This window comes from Psittacula echo (assembly GCF_963264785.1).
Source record: "Psittacula echo genome assembly, chromosome: 2".
Taxonomy (NCBI): Eukaryota; Metazoa; Chordata; class Aves; order Psittaciformes; family Psittacidae; genus Psittacula; species Psittacula echo.
Genome location: NC_137737.1, coordinates 6,403,972 through 6,427,459, shown reverse-complemented (window position 1 = coordinate 6,427,459; position 23,488 = coordinate 6,403,972). Strand labels below are relative to the sequence as shown.

Below are 23,488 nucleotides of genomic sequence, written 5' to 3'. Positions count from 1 at the left end.
GAAAATTAAAAGAATTCAGGCAAAGACTGGAAAGATCTGCTAACAGATGAGGTCAGCATGTCAGTGTGGAAACGCAGTTCGGGCAGTTTAACTCTCAGTTGGATTTCATGGTGTCCATACTCTGGCCTGATTACAACATAACTAATGCTCTATTTTTAAGGTCCTACCAAACACAAGGGAAGATGAAAAGCAACAGTTCAGTGAAATTGCTTTTACTTTCCTTTGTATAAACTTGAAACTCCATGAATTCACATCAACAGCACACTATCTTGTTAAGCACCGCCTTCAAACCAATCCAGCTTAATGAATTTTGTATCTCTGGTCAAGCAATATACGAATAGAAGACTTTTCAAAGAACATTTGCAGTAATTCAGACTGGTTTTCTAACTCAGTTATTCTCAGAGTTTCATTGCTCTTGTTTCCCTTCAGGAAATAATGAATTAGGCCCAAAAACTCCTCCCAGTAAAAGCAGAAGCAAGTTCAGGTTGCTGACAATCTCAGTCCTGGTCTGATGCTGTAGGTTAAGAGTTAGCATACCAAATCAATCAAGTGAATTATCTACTTACAAACCAACTCCAGATCCCAGATTCCTGCTTACTGTAGGTTTATCACAATCTGTCAGACTACTGAACTCAAGTCAGGCTTAAAATCTGTCCTGGAGATCTGTGAAGTTTGGATATCTGTAATAAATAGCTCAAGAGAGGAAAGCATATCACTGAGCTAATCTGAAATGCGCATCTGCTTTCCCATGATAAAAGCAGCCTTAGACTCTTCACTTAAGTTTCAAATACCACGTATCTGATGGATAGATGATTAAACTGCAGTGAAAGAGAGCAAAATAATAAGAACACTGGGCCGCTGGCGTGGCAACTCCTCCCATGCAGAACAACAGCATTTTTCTTTTGGGTTCATGGACTCAAAGAACTGTTTGGGTTGGAAAGGACCTTAAAGCTCATCCAGTTCCAGGCCCCCTGTCACAGGCAGGGACACCTTCCACTAGACCAGGTTGCTCAAAGTCCCATCCAGCTTGGCCTTGAACACTGTCAGGGATGGGGCAGCCACAGCTTCTCTGGGCACCCTGTGCCAGCGCTTCAGCATCCTCACAGGGAAGAACTTCTGCCTTAGATCTAACCTGAACTTCCCCTGTTTCAGTTTGAACCCATTACTCCTGAGTAAGAGGGAAAAATGGTGAGAAAGCAAGCTCTTTCTTCACTCATCCTTAATGGATGTCACTTCTATCTTGACTTGCAAGAGCATCACAGCCAAAGGTTTCCCATCACCTGTACATTCTCAGTCCACGTTACCTTGTCTCTGCTTCACATTAAAACAAAGGTAAGTCTTCCCTTTAAGCACCTCTACCTGAGGAGGCCATCATTCTGCTTAAAGGTTGTCCTTAAATGCTAGTGAACGGAAAAGATCAAGTATCCCTTTTCTTTTGCACAATCAAGGATTACTGCTAGAGATTTGAAAGAAAGGCTTATTTCTTTCAGCAGGAGAAAGCTAGCCATAGAAAGGAAGGTATTTGCAAGCCCTCATATCTCTTCCTGACCCTCTGGATAATATGAAGAATACTGCTAATAATACCCCAGTATGCAGTTTTACAGGTGTGACAGAGAATTTCTCATCTGTTCTGTAACCATAAAAACTGTGACAGATTATTACGAAGCCAATCATCCTGGGTTAACAAAGCAGAGAGAGCCTTCCTTTTCCCGGTGTCTTCCTCAGAGAATTTTGAAGCTCTTTTGGATGCTCATACAACAAAACTACAAGGTTTGACCTTGTTTAAAAAGTAAAGATTAAAAAACTCTTGGTTTATTAATACGGTTGAGAGCAGTGCTTAAGAGTCACAGATTTCATGGAAAGCTACCCTGATAAAAAGTTGTGAAAGGCATGGACTGAGAACCACCCAACAGGCAGCGGTATCCGCAAGCACATCTTAGGATCATTAGAAACCCTGATGAAAGTGCAATAATAGCAAAGAAATATTCACAAGAGGGCAGGGAGAAGAAGTAATTCAAGGTCCCTGTTTCGGAGGCAAAAAAGAGCTTTTATTAATAAAACAGTCACATTTTGTCAGCCATCGTATTTTGGCCAAATGCAATAAATGCAGGAATAAGTGAGAACTCCTCCCAGTTGTTTCTTGCTGTTTCCTGTCTGCAAACAAACTACTCAACAGTTGAGATGAAAGCACAATTTTCAGGCAGCCCAAAACGATTCAAGATGCTTCTACCAGCCACAATACACAATGTTTGCAAAGGCACAGAGAAACCTGGCAACCGAGCACCCAACCCAGCTCTCTCCTCCACAAGTACAAAGGGGAAGAGCCATGCCTAGTGCTGCTTGTAAAAACACAGACACACACCAGCTGAAGATGACTGCTGTACAGTTGTGCACAAATTGGTCACAAGAAACAGAGTTTTTCAATCATTTCCACAACCCCTGACCCACTGGACACTGAAACAGGATGTGAACAAGACCAGGTCATTCAGATTTTCATACAAGATAGTACAGTATTAAACTGATTTTTAAGCAGATAACCATTTCCTACCATGGAAAAATGACTATGTGATCCCACAAGTCTTTTGATTCTTTCCATGGCTCTTCCAGAGGCAGATTTTCTAGGCAGAAGGCTCCAGGAAATTGGTCCCAGCAGCAGATCTTCCCAGTAGAGGATGCTCCAGGCCACAGGATCAGGGAGAGACAAGGTAGCTTTTGCCACCTCTCTATGTGTGCTCCCTCCTGACTTCCCAGGAGTACACTTGGTTTTATTCATTTATGCAAACTATGATAAAAACCTCTTCCCTCTGCCACGACATGAAGATAGGGGACCTGCAGAGATTTAGTTGGACAGATACAGCCAGAAGCCAGCCTCCTGCTGCTGCTGTGGCAGGGGATCCCACAGTGCTGGTAAGGGAGGAAGCATTCAAACCTGACCAGTCTCAGTAAGAAAACAGATTCCACAATGCAAGTTTCCTCTTTCTCTCCTTTGTGCCTGCATTACATTTCACAAACTGCACTAGAGAGGCAGCAAGTGCTTTTGAGCTAGTGGAACATTATTATACTCCATATATATTGACTCAGTGTGACAGTATTTGACTTGAGACAATCTGTCTGATTTAAGTGAGTTCAAGTTTAAAGACTAGTTGATTTAAAAAGGCAGGAAAAGCAGCACTGTGGCTATGTCCAAAAGCTGAGACAAGGAGGAGGCCCAAAAGAAAGCAGCAGCAACGGATGAGATAAAAGCAAAAAAGAGTTATTATAAAATAGATTTCAAATAAATAGTCACTTATTACTAACTGGGGTGTAAAAAGAAAAATCTCATCAAAGCCTAATGATGCTCATGTTTCTGAACTGGGCACACGAGGAAAAAACTCCCAGTACCAGCTTATAATCAAGTATTTGCCAACACAAAAGATTTGCAGCCTTTAGTTTTCAGACTTTTAACTTTGCATAAGCAGTTGGAAAATACCTGGGAGAGGAAGAGAGTTGTTCTTTTAAGACGAAGGGTAATATAAAACACAATTCCAGGGTTGGTTTTTATGCATGTTTGCAAAAATGTACTCAGTGCATTGGGAGTTGAACAGGATATTATGAAAGATGCTCTGTAGGATAGGGAGGAAAACTTCCCAGTCGATTCCCTGCATGTGGAGAACTTTTCTCTGAAAGAGTTAATGCCAGGAGCTCTTCAACAGCCAAATCCTTGGAACAGAGGATACTCCCAAAAGACTAAGGCTTGGAAAGTAAAATATCCAATTAGATGAATTCAGGCTGAGAATGGACCGAGAGAATAGTCAGTTAGCCTTCAGTCTGACCCTGCAGACTTCAATTGGTGGTTGGAAAAGATGAACTTTGTCATGTGCTCCCATATAGAAAGACTTCAGGAAAATTTACCAGCAGCAAAACATAGAAGCTAACAGAGTATCTTGGCAGCAACAGAGGTTACCAAGTAGTCTGAGCAAAGAAGCATGCATTAGCATCAATTTACCCTTAACGAAAAAGCAGAAAGCAAAGTACAATATGGGAACGATGAGGATACACTAGACTACACACAGCCACATTGCTGTGGTGTAAATAAAATCACAGCTTGCTGCTTGATGAGTTAGAACAAAAGGGGTCAAATGGCACCTGCAAACTCTTAAAGCATCATCTTCTAGGAATACTCCTTGGGAAATTAATGCAGCAGGACTGCTCCCATTTCAGTTTAGGTCCAAAGGCCAGTAATCAACACTTGCGCTATCAGATCATAGCCTGCAAGATGTGCAATATACACATCAGTGCAGAAGACTAAGTGCTCTGAAGACCTGAGAGACCTGGGCAGTAGGATCCAATCAACTAGATTACAAGCTCTAAGTTAGGAAAGCAAGGACTTTGGCTACACGGTGGCTTAATTATAAAGAATCTCATTGCCTTTCTTTGCTGATAGGAGTCAATTGTTCTCCGTTGGTTTTCATCAACCAAGATCTGCATGAATCCAAAAGGTATTTACAACCAATCTAGTGCTTCATTAAAGATTTTGTCCTAAAGCTTTGGTCAGAGAAAATGCAGGTAGTGTTCCCAATATCAGCCCTGTTCTACATACAGAAGAGAACACCCCAAAGCTGTGAAGAAGCTTCTGATTCATTTGCAGTGAGAGGAGCTAATTTCCTAACAGCTCTTCAGTAAAAGCACCTCCCTGCCACCAAACTGCGCATAATCTGATGCAAAACAGCTTAATGGAACTTTGCAACTTCCTTTCTTTGTCAGAGAAAAATCTTGACAAGATGGTATGCTCATCTTACTGTTACCTCATTCCTTACAGTTCATTTTATACAGGATGTTTGGTTACCAAGTCGAAATCTTAGAGTGAAATCAGAAAAAGATATAACTGGAATCTGCTTTACCATTGACTATTACTGGAAAACAAGAATATCCCAAAAGGCACCAAACATCCAATAAACCATCCCATTGTGAAGCCTTGCAGCTCTTTAAAGCACAGAATAAATCCCAAATTGCTGCCTAAAAATCTCTATGGGAAGACAGTGCTTTTGGCCCTGCATCTCTAAAAGGTTCTGAAATAAACATGGTCCAAATACCCATCCAAAGTAATCCATGTGCCTTGATGGGTTAGATATGCTTAATCTTCAAAACACAGGACATAACGGGTGCCTACTCATGGAGTCACAGACAAATCAGAAGACAAAAATCCTAAGCGGCATTGAGAAAACAAACAGCAATTTTCACAGCAGCTCTTCCAATACAGGAACAGCTTAAAATGAATCAGAGCAAATGGAAAATTAAAAGAATACAAGTGATATTATTTTACTCAACCACCTTGGGCAGCATGATTTAGTGTGAGGTCTCCCTGCCAGTGCCAGGGGGTTGGAATTGGATGATCTTTCCAAGGTCCTTTCCAACCCAAACCAGTCTGTGATTCTATGACTCTGTTACACTGTTCATCGTACATGAACTGAAGATGTATTTATTTGGGTTTATTTACCTATTTAGTTTTGCTCTTCACAGTGGTTTCATAGTTATTTTGGACACTTTAGTAGAGTCAACCCACAGACTCCCCTATTTCATGGCTTGTTGGCTTCCACAGTGGCCTGTAACCGCCACAGATGGATAACATGAAAGACACTTTCAGGTATCTATGGAAACAAGTAGCTGAAGTCTCCCTCAAGGTCTTCTCTTCAGATGCTTTCCCCATGCTAGGAAGGGGCAGGGCATCTTCCCCATCCTCCAATACGCAGAGAAACAAAACAAAGCAGCAGATGCTGGGAATGGAAATGAGGAGCTGAAGTGGATGAAGAGGCAGAGGAAGGAGAAGGACATTGGAACATTTCATAAATGAAACAGGACAGCAGGACTAGGGAGAAAAGCAAATACAAATGAGCATTACTGTGCCCATCCTATAGTTTGATTCCTAGGTAGGCTGTTCAGTAGGCTCCGTTGGTATAGAATCACAGAATGGTTTGGGTTGGAAAGGACCTTAAGATCATCCAGTTCCAACCCCCTGCCATGGGCAGGGACACCTCACATTAGCTCATGTCGCCCAAGGCTCGGCCCAACCTGGCCTTGAACACTGCCAGGGATAGGGCATTCACCACTTCTTTGGGCACCCTGTTCCAGTGCTCTACCACCTTCACACACATCACGTTCCACCTGGCTACATCAAGCAATATCCACCTCTTGTTCTCACATAAATCTCGTATGACCAGATGCAGGTCGGCAACTTACTCAACTTCCAAAGTAACGTGTACTTGCCATGTGCAGGTAACAACCTGTGAACAGGCCAAAACTACTTTCTTAGGAATAGGTAGTTAATGAGAACTTCAGTGCTTGCACATCTCAGCTGAAGACAGCAGTGATAGATGCAATTAACACTTATTACACAAGGACATTTGCACTGCAGGTGGGTATATAATCACTGGAGCAAAGGAGTTCATCATCATGTACCCCTGCCTGATTCCACTACTTCACTCCGTCATTCATCATCCAAAGCTTATTCCAGTAATTAAACCCCTTGAACACATTAAAATTAATATGGAAAAACAGGCATCAAATGATTATCTTAAACAAACAATTTAACAAGTACAACATTTGGCCGCCCTGCAAGTGCACCTACCTAAAAAGAAGGCCAGAAGAGCTAAAATTCAGCTTTTTAGTGCATACGGACAACATAATCTTCAATTCTGCTCTATCATACCCTGTCACCTCAGGATGAAAATACAGACTTCCTGTGAGAGAAAGAGCAAATGGCCGATTTTCCTGAGAGACACAAGGTATCATTTTAATTCCAGATTGGTGGAGATAGTACTTCTCAGACAGCATCAACATACATAGAGAGGAATGTGTGTGCCTTTTGCTATAAACAAACCCACATGTGCACAAACGTCTACCCAGGCAGGAAGAAAAGCCAGCAAGCATCTCTGTGCCAGAACTGGGTTCAATACGCAGGCTTCTTAGAGTACTTGTCCATGTTCTGCATGTGTTCCTAATGGTAAGTAGGAATATCTGAGGAGTAATGTGGCCATCCTCAAATGATCCAGGAAACTACAGGCCAGACAATATCAGCTTGATTCCCGGGAGGTGATGAAGCAGTTAACCCTGGAAAACATTTCCAGGCATGTTAAGGATTAGAAAATCATCAGGAGTAGTCAACATGGCTTCATCAAGGGGAAGTTGCGTTTGACCAACCTGACAAACTTCTATGATGCAGTGACTTGCCTGTTAGATAAGGTGAGAGCAGTGGATATTGTCTACCTGGACTTCAGTAAGGCCTTTGACACGGTCTCCCTGTAAGATCATCATAGAGGAGCTGTTGATGTGTGGGCTGGAAGAACAGACAGTGAGGTGGATTGAAAGCTGTCTGAATGGGCACCAGTTGAAACATAGGAAACACTTTTTAACTGTGTGGGTGACCAAGCACTGGCACAGGTTGCCCAGGGAAGTTGGGGAGTTCTCCTCCTTACATTCAAAACCTGCTTGATGCAGGCCTGCAACTGCCTATAGGTGTCTCTGCTTGAGCAGCAGGGGCTGGACCAGATGACATCTACACCCCCTTCCATGACTGAAAAAAAACCCCAATCCAACAACCAAAAACCCAGAAAAAGCACCCTATAGAAAAGAAAATAATAATGTATACATATATATATGTGCCATTTTCAAATCTCTGGAAACAGCACCTGCCCACTCTACAACGGCATGGATGTTTTCATTCTATATTTAGCTATGCAGGTGGTATACTCTGCACAAGCACACACATACGCACACACAGCGCTGCAGAACCAAGAAGAATTCTTTTCAGCAGTAGGCTGACATGTTTAAGCAAAATCTTCCCCGAGATAAATACACAGTTGCCTCGCTTTCAGGGACAAGCTGCACCCCTCCTGTCCTAGCTGCATGCTCAATGCAATCCCATCAGGCTATGCCCACCAGCTTCAGTGCATCTCCCCAAGGGCTGTGCATTACATCCTCAGTACCTTTCATACATTTCAAAAGCACCCATTTACAAGAGTACAACCATATACAGACAAAAACCTCAATGTCTGCATCTCAGGTGCCTTCAACCCAGATGCTACATGTTCATAAATCCTCCTCACAACCCGATTATGTGGCAAGTATGCATGTAGAATCAGAAGCACAGATTGTTTGGGTTGGAAAGGACCTTAAAAGTTCTAACCCCCTGCCATGGGCAGGGACACCTCACACTAGACCACAGTGCCCAAGGCTCTGTCCAACCTGGCCTTGAACACTGCCAGGGATGGGGCAGCCACAGCTTCTCTGGGCAGCCTGTGCCAGCGCCTCAGCACCCTCACAGGGAAGAACTTCTGCCTTAGATCTAATCTGAACTGCCCCTGTTTCAGTCTGAACCCATCACCCCTTGTCCTATCACTACAGTTCCTGATGAAGAGTCCCCCTCCAGCATCCTTGTAGCCCCCTTCAGACACTGGAAGTTGCTCTGAGGTCTCCACACAGCTTCTCTTCTCCAGGCTGAACAGCCCCAATGTTCTCAGCCTGTCTCCATACAGGAGGTGCTCCAGCCCCTGATCATCCTCGTGGCCTCCTCTGGACTTGCTCCAACAGTTCCACCAGAGCTGCACACAGTGCTGCAAGTGGGGTCTCACGAGAGCAGAGCACAGGGTCAGGATCACCTCCTTTAACCTTCTGGTCATGCTTCTATTGTTTCAGTAATACAGGATTTTGCTACAATCTATTTGGAAGCATCCAGCCTCCAGGGGGTTTAAGATATTTGGAAATTTAAGACAATTTCATGAAGTCACTAAATCCAGATGCAAAATTCTTCAGATCCATTCCTCTTTGGATTGCCATTGAGTGATTTCTATGTTAAATATACTCACTTCCTTGGTAACTAGATTTCAAAAGAGAAAATACTAGTCTGTCTGCTCTCTCAGGTCTTGCTGGATCATTGGTTGCCACCAGCAGAAGATTCTTCCAGCCAAATCATGTCTTTGGCTATACCTGAGTGACTCTGCTCAATTTAGCTCAGCAATTGAAACTTCATTGCAAACTCTGGTATGGATGTGCTGGACAGAATAGGGAAAGGCTCATTGTGTCAGAGCTGGTTTAGCTCTGCAGCACTGATAGGAACATGAATTGATAAAATCTTTTTGTCCATCCTAAAATGAACACCCTGGACTTTTATTAGACAGTAGGAGCAACTGACAAAGATGAGAATCTTATCAGTGAGCAGATCTGTTCTGCAAAATTACTCTATTCAGACACTTTTCCGAATTAAACCCCACATCAGACCAAGGGAATCTCCATTACAACAGAAGAATACATCACTTAAAGCTACTTACCCTGCTCATAACTAGCCACAGACAAACCATGTGAAATGCACCCAGTTATTCAGAGAACTGAAATGGCCCAAAAGATTGGAATCTGTGCTCTCCAAACAGGGACCTTTCACTAATTTTAACACTTACTCCATTGCTTGGTTCATTTCTATTACTTGAATTACATAGAGTGCAGCTAAAAGCTCCTTTCTGCATAGCTAGCTAGAATTACCTTTTTTAGAGCTAACTGTTGTATCACCTTCAATTTCAATGACATGAAGACACTGATTTCCTATCACAATTGTGAGCATTTTATCTCTACTTATAGATAGTTTTTCTACCAGGGACCTATCTAATGGTTCCCAGCAGCCAACTAAGTATAGAGGAAGAATGCCACCAAAACCACCTTAACTTTGCCATGCTGGTGCTGACCCTGCACTGGAAAAAGTTTCCGAGGTCCATAAGACAAACCCACATAATTGGAATAACCAGAACAAGATCCCCAAACACTGACAAACTTGTCTGAAAATGCTAAATTGTGAAAGAATCCATTCAGAATTCTGCTTTCTGCAATTGCTTACAGCTATTCTTATTTGTGTCTTTTGACAGATAACACAGTCTTATTCTGAATGCTGAAGCTGTGGAAAAGAGGGAGGAGTACTCAAAATGAACTGGATTTAATACATTCCTATTTTCTCATACATACTTCCCATTAAAACTCACACCTTTTAGCTTGATTAACCACAAACACTCAAGCACAACTTTCAAGTAAAGTAGCAAACGAGATTTCATTTCAAACACTACATTCCATTCTAATGATATTTATTTACAATTTGCTTGTCTCTAAGACATCTTGTTTCCATTCATCAAACAAATGGTTTCTAAGATTAGGTAAAACAACACAAAGTGGGATTTTAATCAAGCATCCAATCTGCAATGCAAGGCAAATTGATAACGAAAATGTATTAGTTTGAGTTACTAACTTCAACTGTGAATTCTACTGTAATGCTCAAAACTTGCAAATCAAGCTATTCTGTCCCCAAGTAAATTCCTTGCTACCAGTAATAAATACTTCTCTCCCCCACACCATTTTTCTTCTTTAGATTGGAATGCATGATGGCCACTATCGTTATCTCTGCTATTACATAGCTTTTATGAAACAAGAGGCCCTAAAGGGAAAAGTTTTATGATGCTTCTTTCTACAATCATCTTCATTTTTAATGCAGATTCCAAAGAGAAGTTCAAAGTGTCATTAAGAGTCTGGTTTAAAATGCGTTAAGAGTTAATGGGAAATTTCCTTTCACTTTTACAAGGTTATGCCACAGGCTTCAAAGTGCTTCTTCTCTTTACTGTTCTCACCACTTGAATTGCGCCTCAGTTTGTCTGTGTCACACTAAAGCACCAAAAGAATAATTTTCTTAAACACTCACCTCAAACCACTGGCCATGTGACTGCATTTTAAGGATGACACAAGGATCTGGTTTTGACAGGGCATCCCTGTCTGATATGCCTTTGCATGCAACTCGCAGCTCCACTTTAGTCAGGCATGGGCTGTTAAAAATTCCCAGGGTATTGGCCGCCGATTCATAGATGTTGCTCATTTTCTGCATTCCTTTTCCTGAAAGAGAGAAAAGTTCCAATAAGAACAGTGCATGCACAGTACAGTCCTTCCATGCAGAAGCCAAAGCCATGTTCTACTAGGCAGTGGGACCCCATAACTGTGCATGAGATCCAGAGCTAGGAGGGAAGGGGGAATAAAAATCAAAGGAATAGCTATAGAAGTACATGATCTTGTATGGTTAGATACAAGCTCACAATTCAGTTTTCCACCATGCCCCTGAACTCAGGGGGTGAACTGTGACCTTCATTTCTAGCTCTGTTTTGCTTATAGGGTCACGTTTCCCCATGCCAAAGGACAGACAGGCTGCTAATTCTGAATTTCTCATGGTAACACGTTACTCCAGAAACAAGGCTAAATGAAATTTGTCCAGGACTCCTTCTCTCCGTTTCCATTTCACCATGCTCCATCAAAAAAGCACACACCTCATCTTACACAAACCTTGCGTGTAAGTTCTGCAGAAGGGCCCTTTCACAGAAACCTTAAACTCCAAAACACATTTCATTCTCTGTCTTCACACCTACTGCAGAAGGTTACCTCCCCCATTTCTAAGCAAGCAGTCAAGACTGATGTTCTAAGCATTAGGAGAGGATGTTTATGCTGGCAAATCTTGTTATACATTGTATGCTCTTTTGGACCAGGAATCACATGAACAGACGGCTGGATCATTGGGAACCTCTGGTCCTTACTTAAGCATAGACACCACCACCAATCTTGTAGCTCAAGCCTTTACTTCCAAAAGAGTAAAAATGTTTTTTAACACAGACCTTGCCAAAATCACTCTATGATCGTTTCTGTGTGAATAAAGAATATAAGAACACTAATTTGCTCACTTGTTCCGAGCTTCAGAGCCTGACCCCTAAAAATCTGTTGCCAAACAAGGCTTAGTGCCTACATCCATTAGCCCATACATAAGAGCTGTGTGATCTGTTTCAAACCTCTTCACTGCATGGCCTTCATCTCAGATGTTAATAATTTTTGAGAACTGTTTTGATCAAAGTTGAATTCTGGAAATATGCAAGTGAAAGGGGTCTTTCCCCAACTCTGTGAGATCAAAAACACGAACAAAACCCACAAAACAACACCTTCAAAAGATCCAGGTTTCCTATGAATTACAAAGGAAAAATTAAAAAGGTATTTCTAAATTCAGACTAAGAAGAGTTTTGTGCTGGGACAGTTCATGCCACTGATGGCAAGATCACAGTCCCAGCTTGAAAGCAACAGTGAGCAGAGGGAACTGGGCTCTAGCCTCATCATAGAACCAACCAGGTTGGAAAAGCCCTTTAAGCTCATCCAGTCCAACCATTCCCCAGCACTGCCAAGGCCACCACTAACCCATGGCACTGAGGCCTCGTCTCCACGGTGTGTGAACACTTGCAGGGACGGTGACTCCAGCCCTGCCCTGGGCAGCCTGTTCCAATGCCTGAGCACCCTCTGGGGAAGGAATTGTTCCTCAGCTCCATCTAAACCTGCCCTGGGGCAGCTTGAGGCCGTTTCCTCTTGTCCTGTCCCTTATTCCTTGGGAGCAGAGACCGACCCCACCTCACTCCATCCTCCTGTCAGGCAGTTGTAGGGAGCGATCAGGTCCCCCCTGAGCCTTCTCTTCTCCAGACTGAACCCCCCAGGTCCCTCAGCCGTTCCCCATCACACTGTGCTCCAGGCCCTGCACCAGCTCCGTTGCCCTTCTCTGTCCCCTCTCCAGCACCTCAATGTCTCTCTTGTAGTGAGGGGCCCAGAACTGAACACAGGATTTGAGGTGCAGCCTCACCAGTGCCCATCACAGGGGCACAATCCCTGCCCTGGCCCTGCTGCCACACTGGTGCTGATACAGGCCAGGATGCTGGGGGCTTCTTGGCTGCCTGGGCACAAACTGCTCATGTTCAGCTCTGTCAATCAGCCCCCCCAGGGCCTTCTCCATGAGCAGCTTTTCAGCCACTCTTCCCCAAGCCTGGAGTGGTGCAGGGGATTGCTGCAGCCGAAGTGCAGGACCTGGCACTTTGCCTTGTTGAACCTCATCCTATTGGCCCATGGATCCAGCCTGTACTCTGAACTTGAGAACAAATCAGAACTACTCATGATTTGAGAAGCAATGATCTGCATGAAAGAGGGACCTGACATCTCCTGCCTCAACTGAGCAAGGCAATAAGCGTCTAGAAAAATTGCTACCAAAAGCAATGATTCAAGTCATATTTGGGAGACTAGTTTTCTTCTTTTTGTTGCCTTTTTTTCCCCTGAAAAGAGATTAATGTGATGGTAACTTTGACAAAGGCATTGAAGACTACTATTTAGCTAAAAATGAAAGAGAGAGTTTTATGTATCTATATGCATTTTGCTAGCAATCATCACAACTTTGGTTTTTTCATTCTATTTCTAACATATCCTTGATATATGATGTCAGTTCCCTAAACTTCCATCACCTGGCATTACAAAAAGACTGTTAGAAACTGAACGGAGGGGAGAGGAACTGTTGTCTAATTATTCATCCTTTTATAATCCCATCTCCTTCAGAAAGCTGCTCAACAAGCTCATCCTACACATTTACAAGACATTTTTACATGTTGCCCTTTCCAAATTGAAATCCATTTGAAAATTGGGTTAATTCTGTCTCATGCACATCTTACATCATTAATGAAATGTCATCCTTTGTGCAGAAATAGGCTGGTGATTTAATTAAACCGGATGATTTCAATACTAAAGAGAAGGGGAAAAAAAGTAGCAGAGTGAGGGGGAGAGATGTATTTTTCTTCCTCCCACAGTAATTATACCCTGGTTTTTTAGAACAGCGGGTAAGTATAAAATCGTATTTCTCTTCCTCACTACAACTATTACTTCAGCTTTTACAATTGCTAAATTTATCAATGGAAAAGATCAAGGCACAGTGTTGTTCTTTTGTCTCATTATGTTCTTCTTTTAATATAACCACCAGCTCGGGCTGTTGCACTGATGTCATGTTACCAGGAAGCTGGGGGCCTGTGAAATAGATTCGGAGCCTACCAAAAGTGGTTCAAAAGGTATTATTTGATGTAAACAAGTTAGATGGCGTCAGGAGGTTTTTGTCAGTTCACTCCATACATTACTGATGGAGGAATAAATGGTTCATTTGTCTTCCTTTCTTCCACTTCATTAGAACCTCATTATTCCTCCAATGTTCACATGCCTTTAATATTCACTGAATAAGAGCTGTATCTGTGAGAAGAAAGCGATAGCACAGATATGGAAATAAGTGAACTAAGCGATAAGTCACCTACTGAAGTTTCCAGTTCATTGCTGCGTATATTTTCTTTAATTTCCTCTGGAAAAGAGATGAACAATTTATCCTCATATGCTTCCCACAAACCTATTCGCTAGTGCTAGACTGCACAGAATGAGGGAGCACGACCAGGCCTTACACTTGGGGTGATTTAAACCTCTCCATGGTGAAACAGCAAGGAAGAAGGCAGGAGTTGTGGTTTAAACCTCTCCATGGTGAAACCACAAGGAAGAAGGCAGGATTAACTGGAAAAAAACCTTAAAAGTTGCGTGCTTTTAAGCACAAAATGGAAACACGTACTAGGGTAGCCACACAAAAACCCAAAGTGTGAAAGACCTTGATAGCACCATGTACACTACGGAATACAAAGAAGAAGTGAGGACCTTGGAAGACAGTTCCAGTCTCCCCAAAATATCTTATTTCTGGCGTATTTAGAGCTGACTTAGTAGAAATTAATGCGCTCCTTTGGAATTTTTAAGGGATTCATGGCTCAGAGGGATCTTATTCATATACATAAATCTCAGGTGCCCAGTGACAGGATGAGAGGCAACAGGCACAAACTGAAATACAGAAAAATCAGATTAAAGAAGGAAACTGTTTTACTGTCAGGGAGGCTGAGCACTGGAACAAGCTGCCCAGAGAACTTGTGAAGGCTCAGTCCTTGGAGATACCCAGGACTTGTCCAGACACAGCCCTAAGCAGCCTGCTTTGAACAGAGGTTTAGAACAGATGATCTGCAGAGGTCCCTTCCAACCTCTAGTGCTCTGTGACTAAGGAGAACACAACCCAATTGGACACCTTCTAGGGTACAGATTGCCTCTGCGAATCTATTGTTTTTCCTGTGCTTAGCACAGGTGGGTAATAATCCGTGATTTGGGCCCCCTGGCTCTAAAACCATGGAGAAAATTGACAGACATGAGCCAACATTTCTGGTAACCAGTACTACAAAGACTCCCGTGTGTAAGTATTTCATTAAAAGCAACAGCATAAAAGTCCAGAAGTTTGTGCCTGGCTAGATAACTGGATTACCTTCGAAACCATGCCTGCTACATCCTTCTCATCTCAAAGGGACTGAACTGCTTCAAGATGTTTAGTCACTCAGTGCCTACAAAAGGGTCTCTATAATATGAAATACAAACAGTATGTGCCTCTCTCCGAGATCTAAAAGCCTTGAATTCAGCTCACACAAACAATCACATCCTCCTCATTATAAAATGGTCATCCACATGGGGCTTTAGAGAACCTCACTGCAAAATTACAACCAGGCTCCTCAGCTTCACCATGAAATAAATCTCGGATGTTATCTGAATCCAGTTTTCAAGTCTTCTCCTCTCTCCACTCCATAACTTTTCCCTTAGACACACACAAAACCTTCAAGAAGCCTTTGTACAAGTTGTCTGGGTGAAGTAGGAAGAGATTGCTTCTCTACAGCACCTTACAAAGAGTCAGGGGAACACGCACACTCAGCCTCACCTTCAGTTCAGATAATAAGGGACTAGGAAATGAGAAAGATGCTGAGATTAAAAGGCAGTAACCAGGGTGCCCAGCACTTGGAAACAAGGCTTGCTATTTAGAAACCTGCACTCCAGACCAAAGTACACACAAATGAATTTGGGGGTTGCAGGTTTCCCATCACCACATGTTGAGGGCTGTGTCCGAATCATTAGTTTTACTGGCACCCTGGTTAGGAAATGAAAACAAGCCAATAGCATCTGCTTCTGCAAAAGTAAACAGCAAGACTCTGCTCCCGGGAAGGTAAATGATGTTTACAGTATGTGCATGCAGTAGGAAATACTAATGGTAGAATTACATGAAGTAAGAGCTGTAACTAAGTGCCTCCGAAAGAGGGCAAGACCTAAAAGCACTGGTGTTATAGCACTAGCTGCTCCCTACTTATTTATACTTACAAATGATATACAGGAGAAACATTTCAGCCCTCAAAGCACAGGAGCAGCTGAACTCTCCAGATGGAAAGCTTTGAACCCAGTGTTTGGATCTTCCAGGGTTTGCAGTCTAATAAAAGTAAATATGAAAACCAAGCGTACAGTTAACAGCTTACAACCTGTAAAACTCAGACTATCAGAAAACAGTGCTCCACAGTTGGAAAGAGATGAATCCCACTTTTCTGCGTTAAGAAATATGGTCCTTGGAGCACCAGGAAAGTTGTTTCCTCCAGTTCTGTTCCAGATTCTCGATTTTATGTTACACCTCTGGCAAAATCAAAACCTAAGTCCTCGTGTTCATTTTTAGGTGACATCACTGACTAGAAGTGACAAGCAGAACCTGATTAAGTAAAATGTCATTTCCAAAGTATACTAAACTTCTTATAGGGTCTGATCTGGGATCCATACAAGTTAGTGAGAAAATAACCCATTGACTTCAATACAATACGTGGTTTAGTAATACAGTGTCCCAAGCAATCTTGTCTTCTTCCAGTGTATGCTATCATTTGGCAACACAGGAATGCAAAATAATCATAAGGCACAGAGAGCTTGAGTGCTTCAGAACTGCTTCTTGACGCCTAACCCAAATGCCACTAAACTTATTCGTTTGCTTTAAATGTGCATTTCTCAGGCCTTCAGGATTGTTTCTACCCTTTCTCCCATTACGATGTGAGACCAAGTTATAGAAAACACAGTAGCAACAAGATTTATAGAAAAGGATGAAATGATGCTGGGTGTTCAGGTAGAAAAGTTGTAAAAGGTTCCTCTGTTTAGTTAGCAGTTCAGCTCCAGCACAACATAGGCCATGGATACCTTCAGGGAACGATATTAATTGAGACAATAGATCATTTTCCTTGAACCTTTATGTGATTGAGAAATCCCACTCTCATTGATTACTCTATCAGTTGTTGGAATCAAGGCTTCCTTGGTTGTGAAAAGCAAACCCATTCCATCTCACACAACTGTGTTGTTGGCAAGTAAGTTTTGTGCAGATGAGGAAAGATGGGAATTCATCAGGAAGTCCTGATACAGCAAGTTAATGAAAGTAATATTCCCTGTGCTTAATCAGGAACTCACTAAGACACCTGGCTGGCCCAGGACTGAAGACAAAGCCCAGAGTGATAGCAGAGAAAGCAGACCTATCTTTATTACAAATGTATATGGGAACCAGTGATCAGCCACAGAAGTTGGTGTTCTTTGCCCTCCACTTCCTCTGTAAAGCAACAACTTCTTCACCACAGCATTTTCACAGCTTAGAGTTTTCTGTAACCCCTCTTCCATTATTTGACCCACCTCACTATGAACTATTGTTTTACTTTATATCTATTCCTTGTTGCAGCTGTGCCCTCTTGGCCTTCCTCTGTGCAACACTGGAAAACGACTCCTCATGGAAAATCAGTACTACCTTAAAACACAGTCACCCATTTCCCTTCCCTTTGCTCCCAGACTCCTGACTATTGGCCGTATCTCTAATCACTGCACATTATTCTTCTGTATTAAAGAATTATTCTGGTCAATATCAATTGTGTTACAAATGGCTGCAAAAGTTGAAATGATCACAGCTAATACAGACAAAATGCCGGCTGTCAAAATGAATCTGACTATAACTGACTCTATGACAAGAAGTCGCTAGGTGAGCTAGACCCCTCCACGGGAGAGTTTATGAAATTAAAAATACGACTTTTCCTCCTTCCCTTTGATTCTCTGACTCATGCGACAATTAACAAGGACTATTTACAGTTATACCTACCAAAACTTTAAAGAACCCTTTGTAAAATGAGCAATAAACTCAGTAAGGAAGGAGGATCTGGAGAATCCACCGCAGCGAACAATGAGACAGATCTGATAGTGTCAGTAATTTATTTGGACAGAAGAGGAGAAGGTTCAGAACAAAGTGCCAGCAGTATAAAAAGGAAACATAAACGCACTGACAGCTCAAAAGGACTCATTACCATAGAAGCAGCTGGTTCAGTTGTAAAGGAAGAAGGGAAAGTCACTGGCAAGAAATTGAGATACCTAATGTATAACAGAGCACTGTACAAAAGCATGCTGCACCTATACAAATAACCCCACCTCAATTAAGGGAGGGGAAAATGTCATGATAACTGGAGCACTGGAAGATGCTTGTATGTGCTCAATTCTGAATGCTCAGAGTAGTCCCCAGTGAAGTCAGACTCATTTGATGCAAAGCAAAACAATGTAAGAGTCAGCAGCTAAAACAGATACATTCTATTACTAGAACTGCAAACCTAAGAGTCTTCCTTGTTCCCTTTCTTATGTAGCTAATGCCACCAGTCACCTCTCACTTTACAAAGTTCCCACTGTCCTCCCGCTTCCAATGCTGTAATACGCAGGGAAAAGAAATCTAAAAATACAAAAGACAAGGAGAATGAACAGATAAGAGAACAAAACAACTTTCCTAGGGATAAATCAGACAAGAGGCTCCTCCGCTACTGGAAAGCTGCAGCGATGCTTTTTAGTGGACAAGAGGCAGAGATTTCACAGAGAATTAACCAAAATCTGCTCTATTTACAGTCACTTCTATTTGCAAAGCCATTAGAACGGAGGTTCTACAGCCCTTTCTCACAACTATCAAAGTTAAAAATGTATTTAAAAATGAAAGCAAACAAATACCAGCAAAATTAAGACTGTGCTATAACATGACCCCATGAGCTGAGCATTTATGAGCAGGACTGAACAACATGAAGCCCCAGTATAATTTAGGCTGTCAAGTAAGTAAATGATTTGCCTATTGGTTTGGCTCTTGGGAGTTTGCTGTATTACCGAGGAGATGATACCTGAAGCATAGCTGTAAGCACAGGGACTAGCGACTGCTACATGAGAAAGCTTGGAACCATTGAATCCACATCAAACACCATCTGAGGAGCTTCACACAAAAAAAATAACCTATTACATGCAAACTGTGTGGGACTTGTGAGCAAAGAACATGCGAGCATAGTAAATCACAGAAATGCAACTGAATCTCTTTAATCAACAACTTCAAAGCTACTAGCACATGAAACTGATTTGATTGCTTATCACTAAAAGCCATTACAATACTCTTAGCTTTGCCATTTTAGTTTGTTGCTTATACTAAGCAATACAGCAAATGGAACATGGGGAAAAAAGTTTCTTCACTCTGAGGATATGTGTTTGCTGCTTTTTTAAATCAGTTCTCCCATGCAGGAATTAGATGGGAAATAAAACAGTGTTTGTCTTAACAAGAACTTCAAAGCCTTACAATATAGTTACAATACAGAATCTTAAATAATTCAAGTTTAATGGATACTCCACTATACTTCAGAGAGAGATAAGCCTAGAACAAAATAATCCCAGCACCCTCCAGGTGTAGTGGTCACAATCCTGCTATCACATAAACCCAGCTGAGAGCCTTCAGAATAAACTCGAGCTAAAATAATTAGATGATTCTGAACAAATGAAAGATTACATTTGAAATGACAGTTATTATCCACCCTGCAGAAGCACACTGGCCAAATGCTACACGGAAATCACAGAATGAACCAGGTTGGAAAAGCCCTTTCAGCTCATCCAGTCCAACCGTTCCCCAGCACTGCCAAGGCCACCACTAACCCATGGCACTGAGGCCTCGTCTCCACGGTGTGTGAACACTTGCAGGGACGGTGACTGCAGCCCTGCCCTGGGCAGCCTGTTCCAATGCCTGAGCACCCTCTGGGGAAGGAATTGTTCCTCAGCTCCATCTAAACCTGCCCTGGGGCAGCTTGAGGCCGTTTCCTCTTGTCCCATTCATTGGAAATGTCCAATGGACAATTGGAAATTGTCCCGTTCATTGGAAATGAAGCAGCAAGTTGTATTCCTCAGTTATACTCAATTACACCAAAGTATGTACATAAACACATGCAATGCTTGGAAGAGTTTATCCATTTACAGATGTAACATATTGCAAACTGCTCATTTTCCTCAACAGATGGCCATAACGGCTTTTCCTGCAGCATAAAAATGATCTTACAAGAGAAGCTGCTTTCTGCTGCTAATGCAGAGACAGGCACATCAAGAACAACAGTGAGGAAGAACTTCTCATTCACCATTTAGTTCTTGCACTTGCAATGTAACCAGAAGGTATTACTTACTACAGGTTGGCTCAGGCCTTCTCAGCAGTGAGAGAAAAACTGAACTTACCTACTACACAGGAATGTTCTTGGAGCCACGCTGAGCCCAAAACTGGGACAGAGCTTTAAAGTTCACTCTATGAAGTGAGCTCAACTCCCTTCATAGTTGCTCCCCCAACATGCTTGACCCTTTTCTCAGTACCAAGCAGGATTCCTGTCGCCTGCCACAACTCTGATCCACAAGGAGCAGCCTGCTCACCCTCAGCGGGCTGCGAGCAATGGCTGGCTTAGCCTCCTGACCACAGCCAGTGCAGAGTTCACTTCCTTTGCTAGAGGTTCAGTGATGACAGATTGAGCTTGTACCACTATTTTAAGTTAGAACGTGAGCCTTTCTCACCTGCTTGTCATTTACTTACTCTCTATTTTCTATTCAAGATCGAATGTTTAAAGAGTCGCCTATGTGACTTCGGCCAAGCACACATTGCCACCGTCTTGGCTACATCAGCAAGGGATACAATCACATTGCAGGCACCAGAAAATCCTAAACAGGACGCAGCTCTGTCAGCCAAATTATATTTATGGAGGAAGTGTTAATTTCCTTCCTAGACTCATTTCTACTAGCTCAGTCTGACCTTCCTCTATGGAGCCATATCCTACTCCCTACTGGAAGTGTTTCACAGTCACAGTACCCCCATACCATGATAGACTGGGCTTCTGATGAAGCCAGTAGCTATTTTTGTGTCAAATTGATCCATACAACAATTTCAGAATGCTGTCAGCAAACAGGTTATCAATGCCAAACGTACTGCTGGTACCAGTGCCTCACCACTCCTCTGATGGCGTGTCCATGCTCCACATGAACAGTGCTCTGCTCAGCTATCAAAGCCGGGCCTTCACATAGATTCTAACCTGGCCCAAAAGAGCTTCATCAGCAACGTTACAGTGGAGCTACTTCCTCCTGACACAGGGCCAAGGCTTTGGTTTTTATATCACTTCTGGAAACAAGCTCTAGGAATCCAAGCCACCAAGAGCTTTCAAACGTTTCTCTCCCTCAGGAGTTCTAGAGACACGAGAAACATCTTTGTTGTCATGTATAGGTGAGAAGCAAGGTACTTGCAGTGTCTTTTATAAAACTTTCTCTGACACAAGAGTGTCTCTTCAGTTCTTCCAACAGGAACCTAGGAGTATACACAGGAGTTCATTATCTTTGTGAAATCTGCAAGTCACCATCAGCCTTTGTTAGTGTACACTGACAACAAAAGGGTAAAACAGTTCAGCTCTGCGAGTTACTGCAGAGTTTGCAGATGGAGGGAAGGGGCTCTCAGTTCCTAAATAACAAACACATAAACAAAGGGACTCGTATCATCAGTATTGATGGAAGTCCTACTGCAAACCGCCACACACAAGGAATAGCAGAACAACTGCTTGATCTTGACACCACAGCCTGGATGGAGAGCACTTCATGAAGCTCACATCAGGCAAGCGATACCCCTAAGATTTGGGCACATACTGCACAGGCTTTAGCTATATACCTGTCTTCCAATGAAAAACTTATACAAAGTACAATAAAGAAAATGAACCATCCACTGCAGTTGCTAGTTAAAATGATGAGAGGAAACCCTGCTGTAATGGCACTCTAAAGGAGAAGAGACACAAGAGGCTGGTATTGAAATCCCAGCCAGATGTTTCCACTTCAATAGCTCTGGTCAGACCATCTATACATAGTACTGTATGAACTGAAGGTATTGAAGACATGCCTGGGCTTTCTCTCCAAAGCTGCGAAACTGTTAATTCCCTCCTGCTCTCTGCTGAACACAACTGCTTTCCAAATAGGAATTTAACAACTCTGACGCTGTTTATTAAAAGGCAGCTGCAAAGCATTAGGGAGATCACATAGATAAGGAATAGCCAAGCAGGGTCACCATGATGTAAAACCCCACTTCATATGGTGGTGGAAGACCTCAGAGAACGATGAGGATAAATTGCAGCAGCATAAGTGCAGCATGGAGGAAAGAAAACAAGCATTTCACTTGCGCATAGCTTAGGTAGAAGTCCTAGTCACTGGTTTGTTTGAAACACCAAAACAAAATACCAAGCAAGCTTTTACGAGCCTAAATAAAAGAGTTACCAGCACTTCGCTCAAAAGTGATGCTTAACAGTTCTGGTAAAAATAAAGGTGTGAGGCCAAACTGCAATGTCTGGTTGTGGCTGTCGTTCCTCCACGCTAGCTGCACACCCTGCACTTGACTGACAACAACTTGTACTGTCATGTTCTTGCCCTCACCACTGAGAAACAGAAACATCAAAACAAGCCTGGTCAAACTTCCTACGCTCATGTAGAGATTGGTATTTCTGAGGAGCATAGAAGAAGCCCACAGAGAAGCCTCAGTAGATACCCCATGACACCAAAAAAGAGCTCTGATAACTGAACTGGGCTCCAAATAGCCACAAGAGTTGCCAAGAACTAAAGAAAACACAAAATTGAGGGCACACTACAACCTGATCATTGCTCAGAGCACAAAGCAATGTCTTCCCAGGTCAAGTATTTCTATCCGGATTTTAACTTCAAAAGGATAGCCATCAGGTTCTATACCTACATATTTCCAGAATTAGGGATATGCATGTTGACAGCAACCAAAATGCAACTGTACCAACAGATGATACTCAAATAGATCTTTGAATACTCCAACTATACAAGGCATTTAATATGGGAGTTGGATCTTAAGGTCCCTTCCAACCCAAACCACTCTATGATTCTATATGTACTCTGTGTTTATCCATGTGTTATCCCTGATCTGCAAGTAATCAGTGCAAACAGGTCCAACAGAGATTTTCTCATAATTTCTTAAAGATCATGTTATTGTAACATAATGTATTGTTGTTGCCATAATGTATTGCTAGACAATTGTTATTGTAACATGTCTCAGATAACTACTTGTCCAATGCATGAACATTCATTGACTGAAGAATGAACATTAGTAAGTTCTCTTACTTAATGTAAGAGAACTCCAGACAGAAGAGGTCTGAAAGCTTTTCATGAGTACAGAACCCAAGATCTTAATTTTTGTCGCTCTTAACTACAAGGCTTGTTTTGTGTTTTATTCTCCATTGCCAGCAGTCCACACAGGTAAAGATGCTTGGAGAGGAAAAGAACAAACAAAAGAACCACACGAATAAACATTAGAAAACACAGCTTATAGCAAACGCATGTCCTCACAGTATCAGTCCCAATGACTTCTTGGTAGCATTTATTATATAGGTCTGTGGTATCAAGTTCAGCCCTGGATACCTATGGAAAAGATGTACTAAAA

At 42.3% G+C, this 23,488-nt stretch overlaps 1 protein-coding gene across 1 annotated transcript in view; it reads right to left on the bottom strand.

Annotated features, from left to right (window-relative positions):
- Positions 1-21,026, bottom strand: part of CPNE4 (copine 4) — a gene marked incomplete at its 3' end in the record, with an annotated part of 181,962 nt that extends 160,936 nt beyond the window's left edge. The window contains exons 1-2 of the mRNA XM_080611787.1: positions 20,969-21,026; positions 10,709-10,896 (exon numbers count right to left, since the gene is read on the bottom strand). Of these exons, the coding sequence (XP_080467913.1) occupies positions 10,709-10,888 (180 nt within the window). The 5' untranslated portion in view covers positions 10,889-10,896; positions 20,969-21,026. The remainder of the gene's footprint in view (positions 1-10,708; positions 10,897-20,968) is intronic.
- Positions 21,027-23,488: the final 2,462 nt, after the last annotated feature.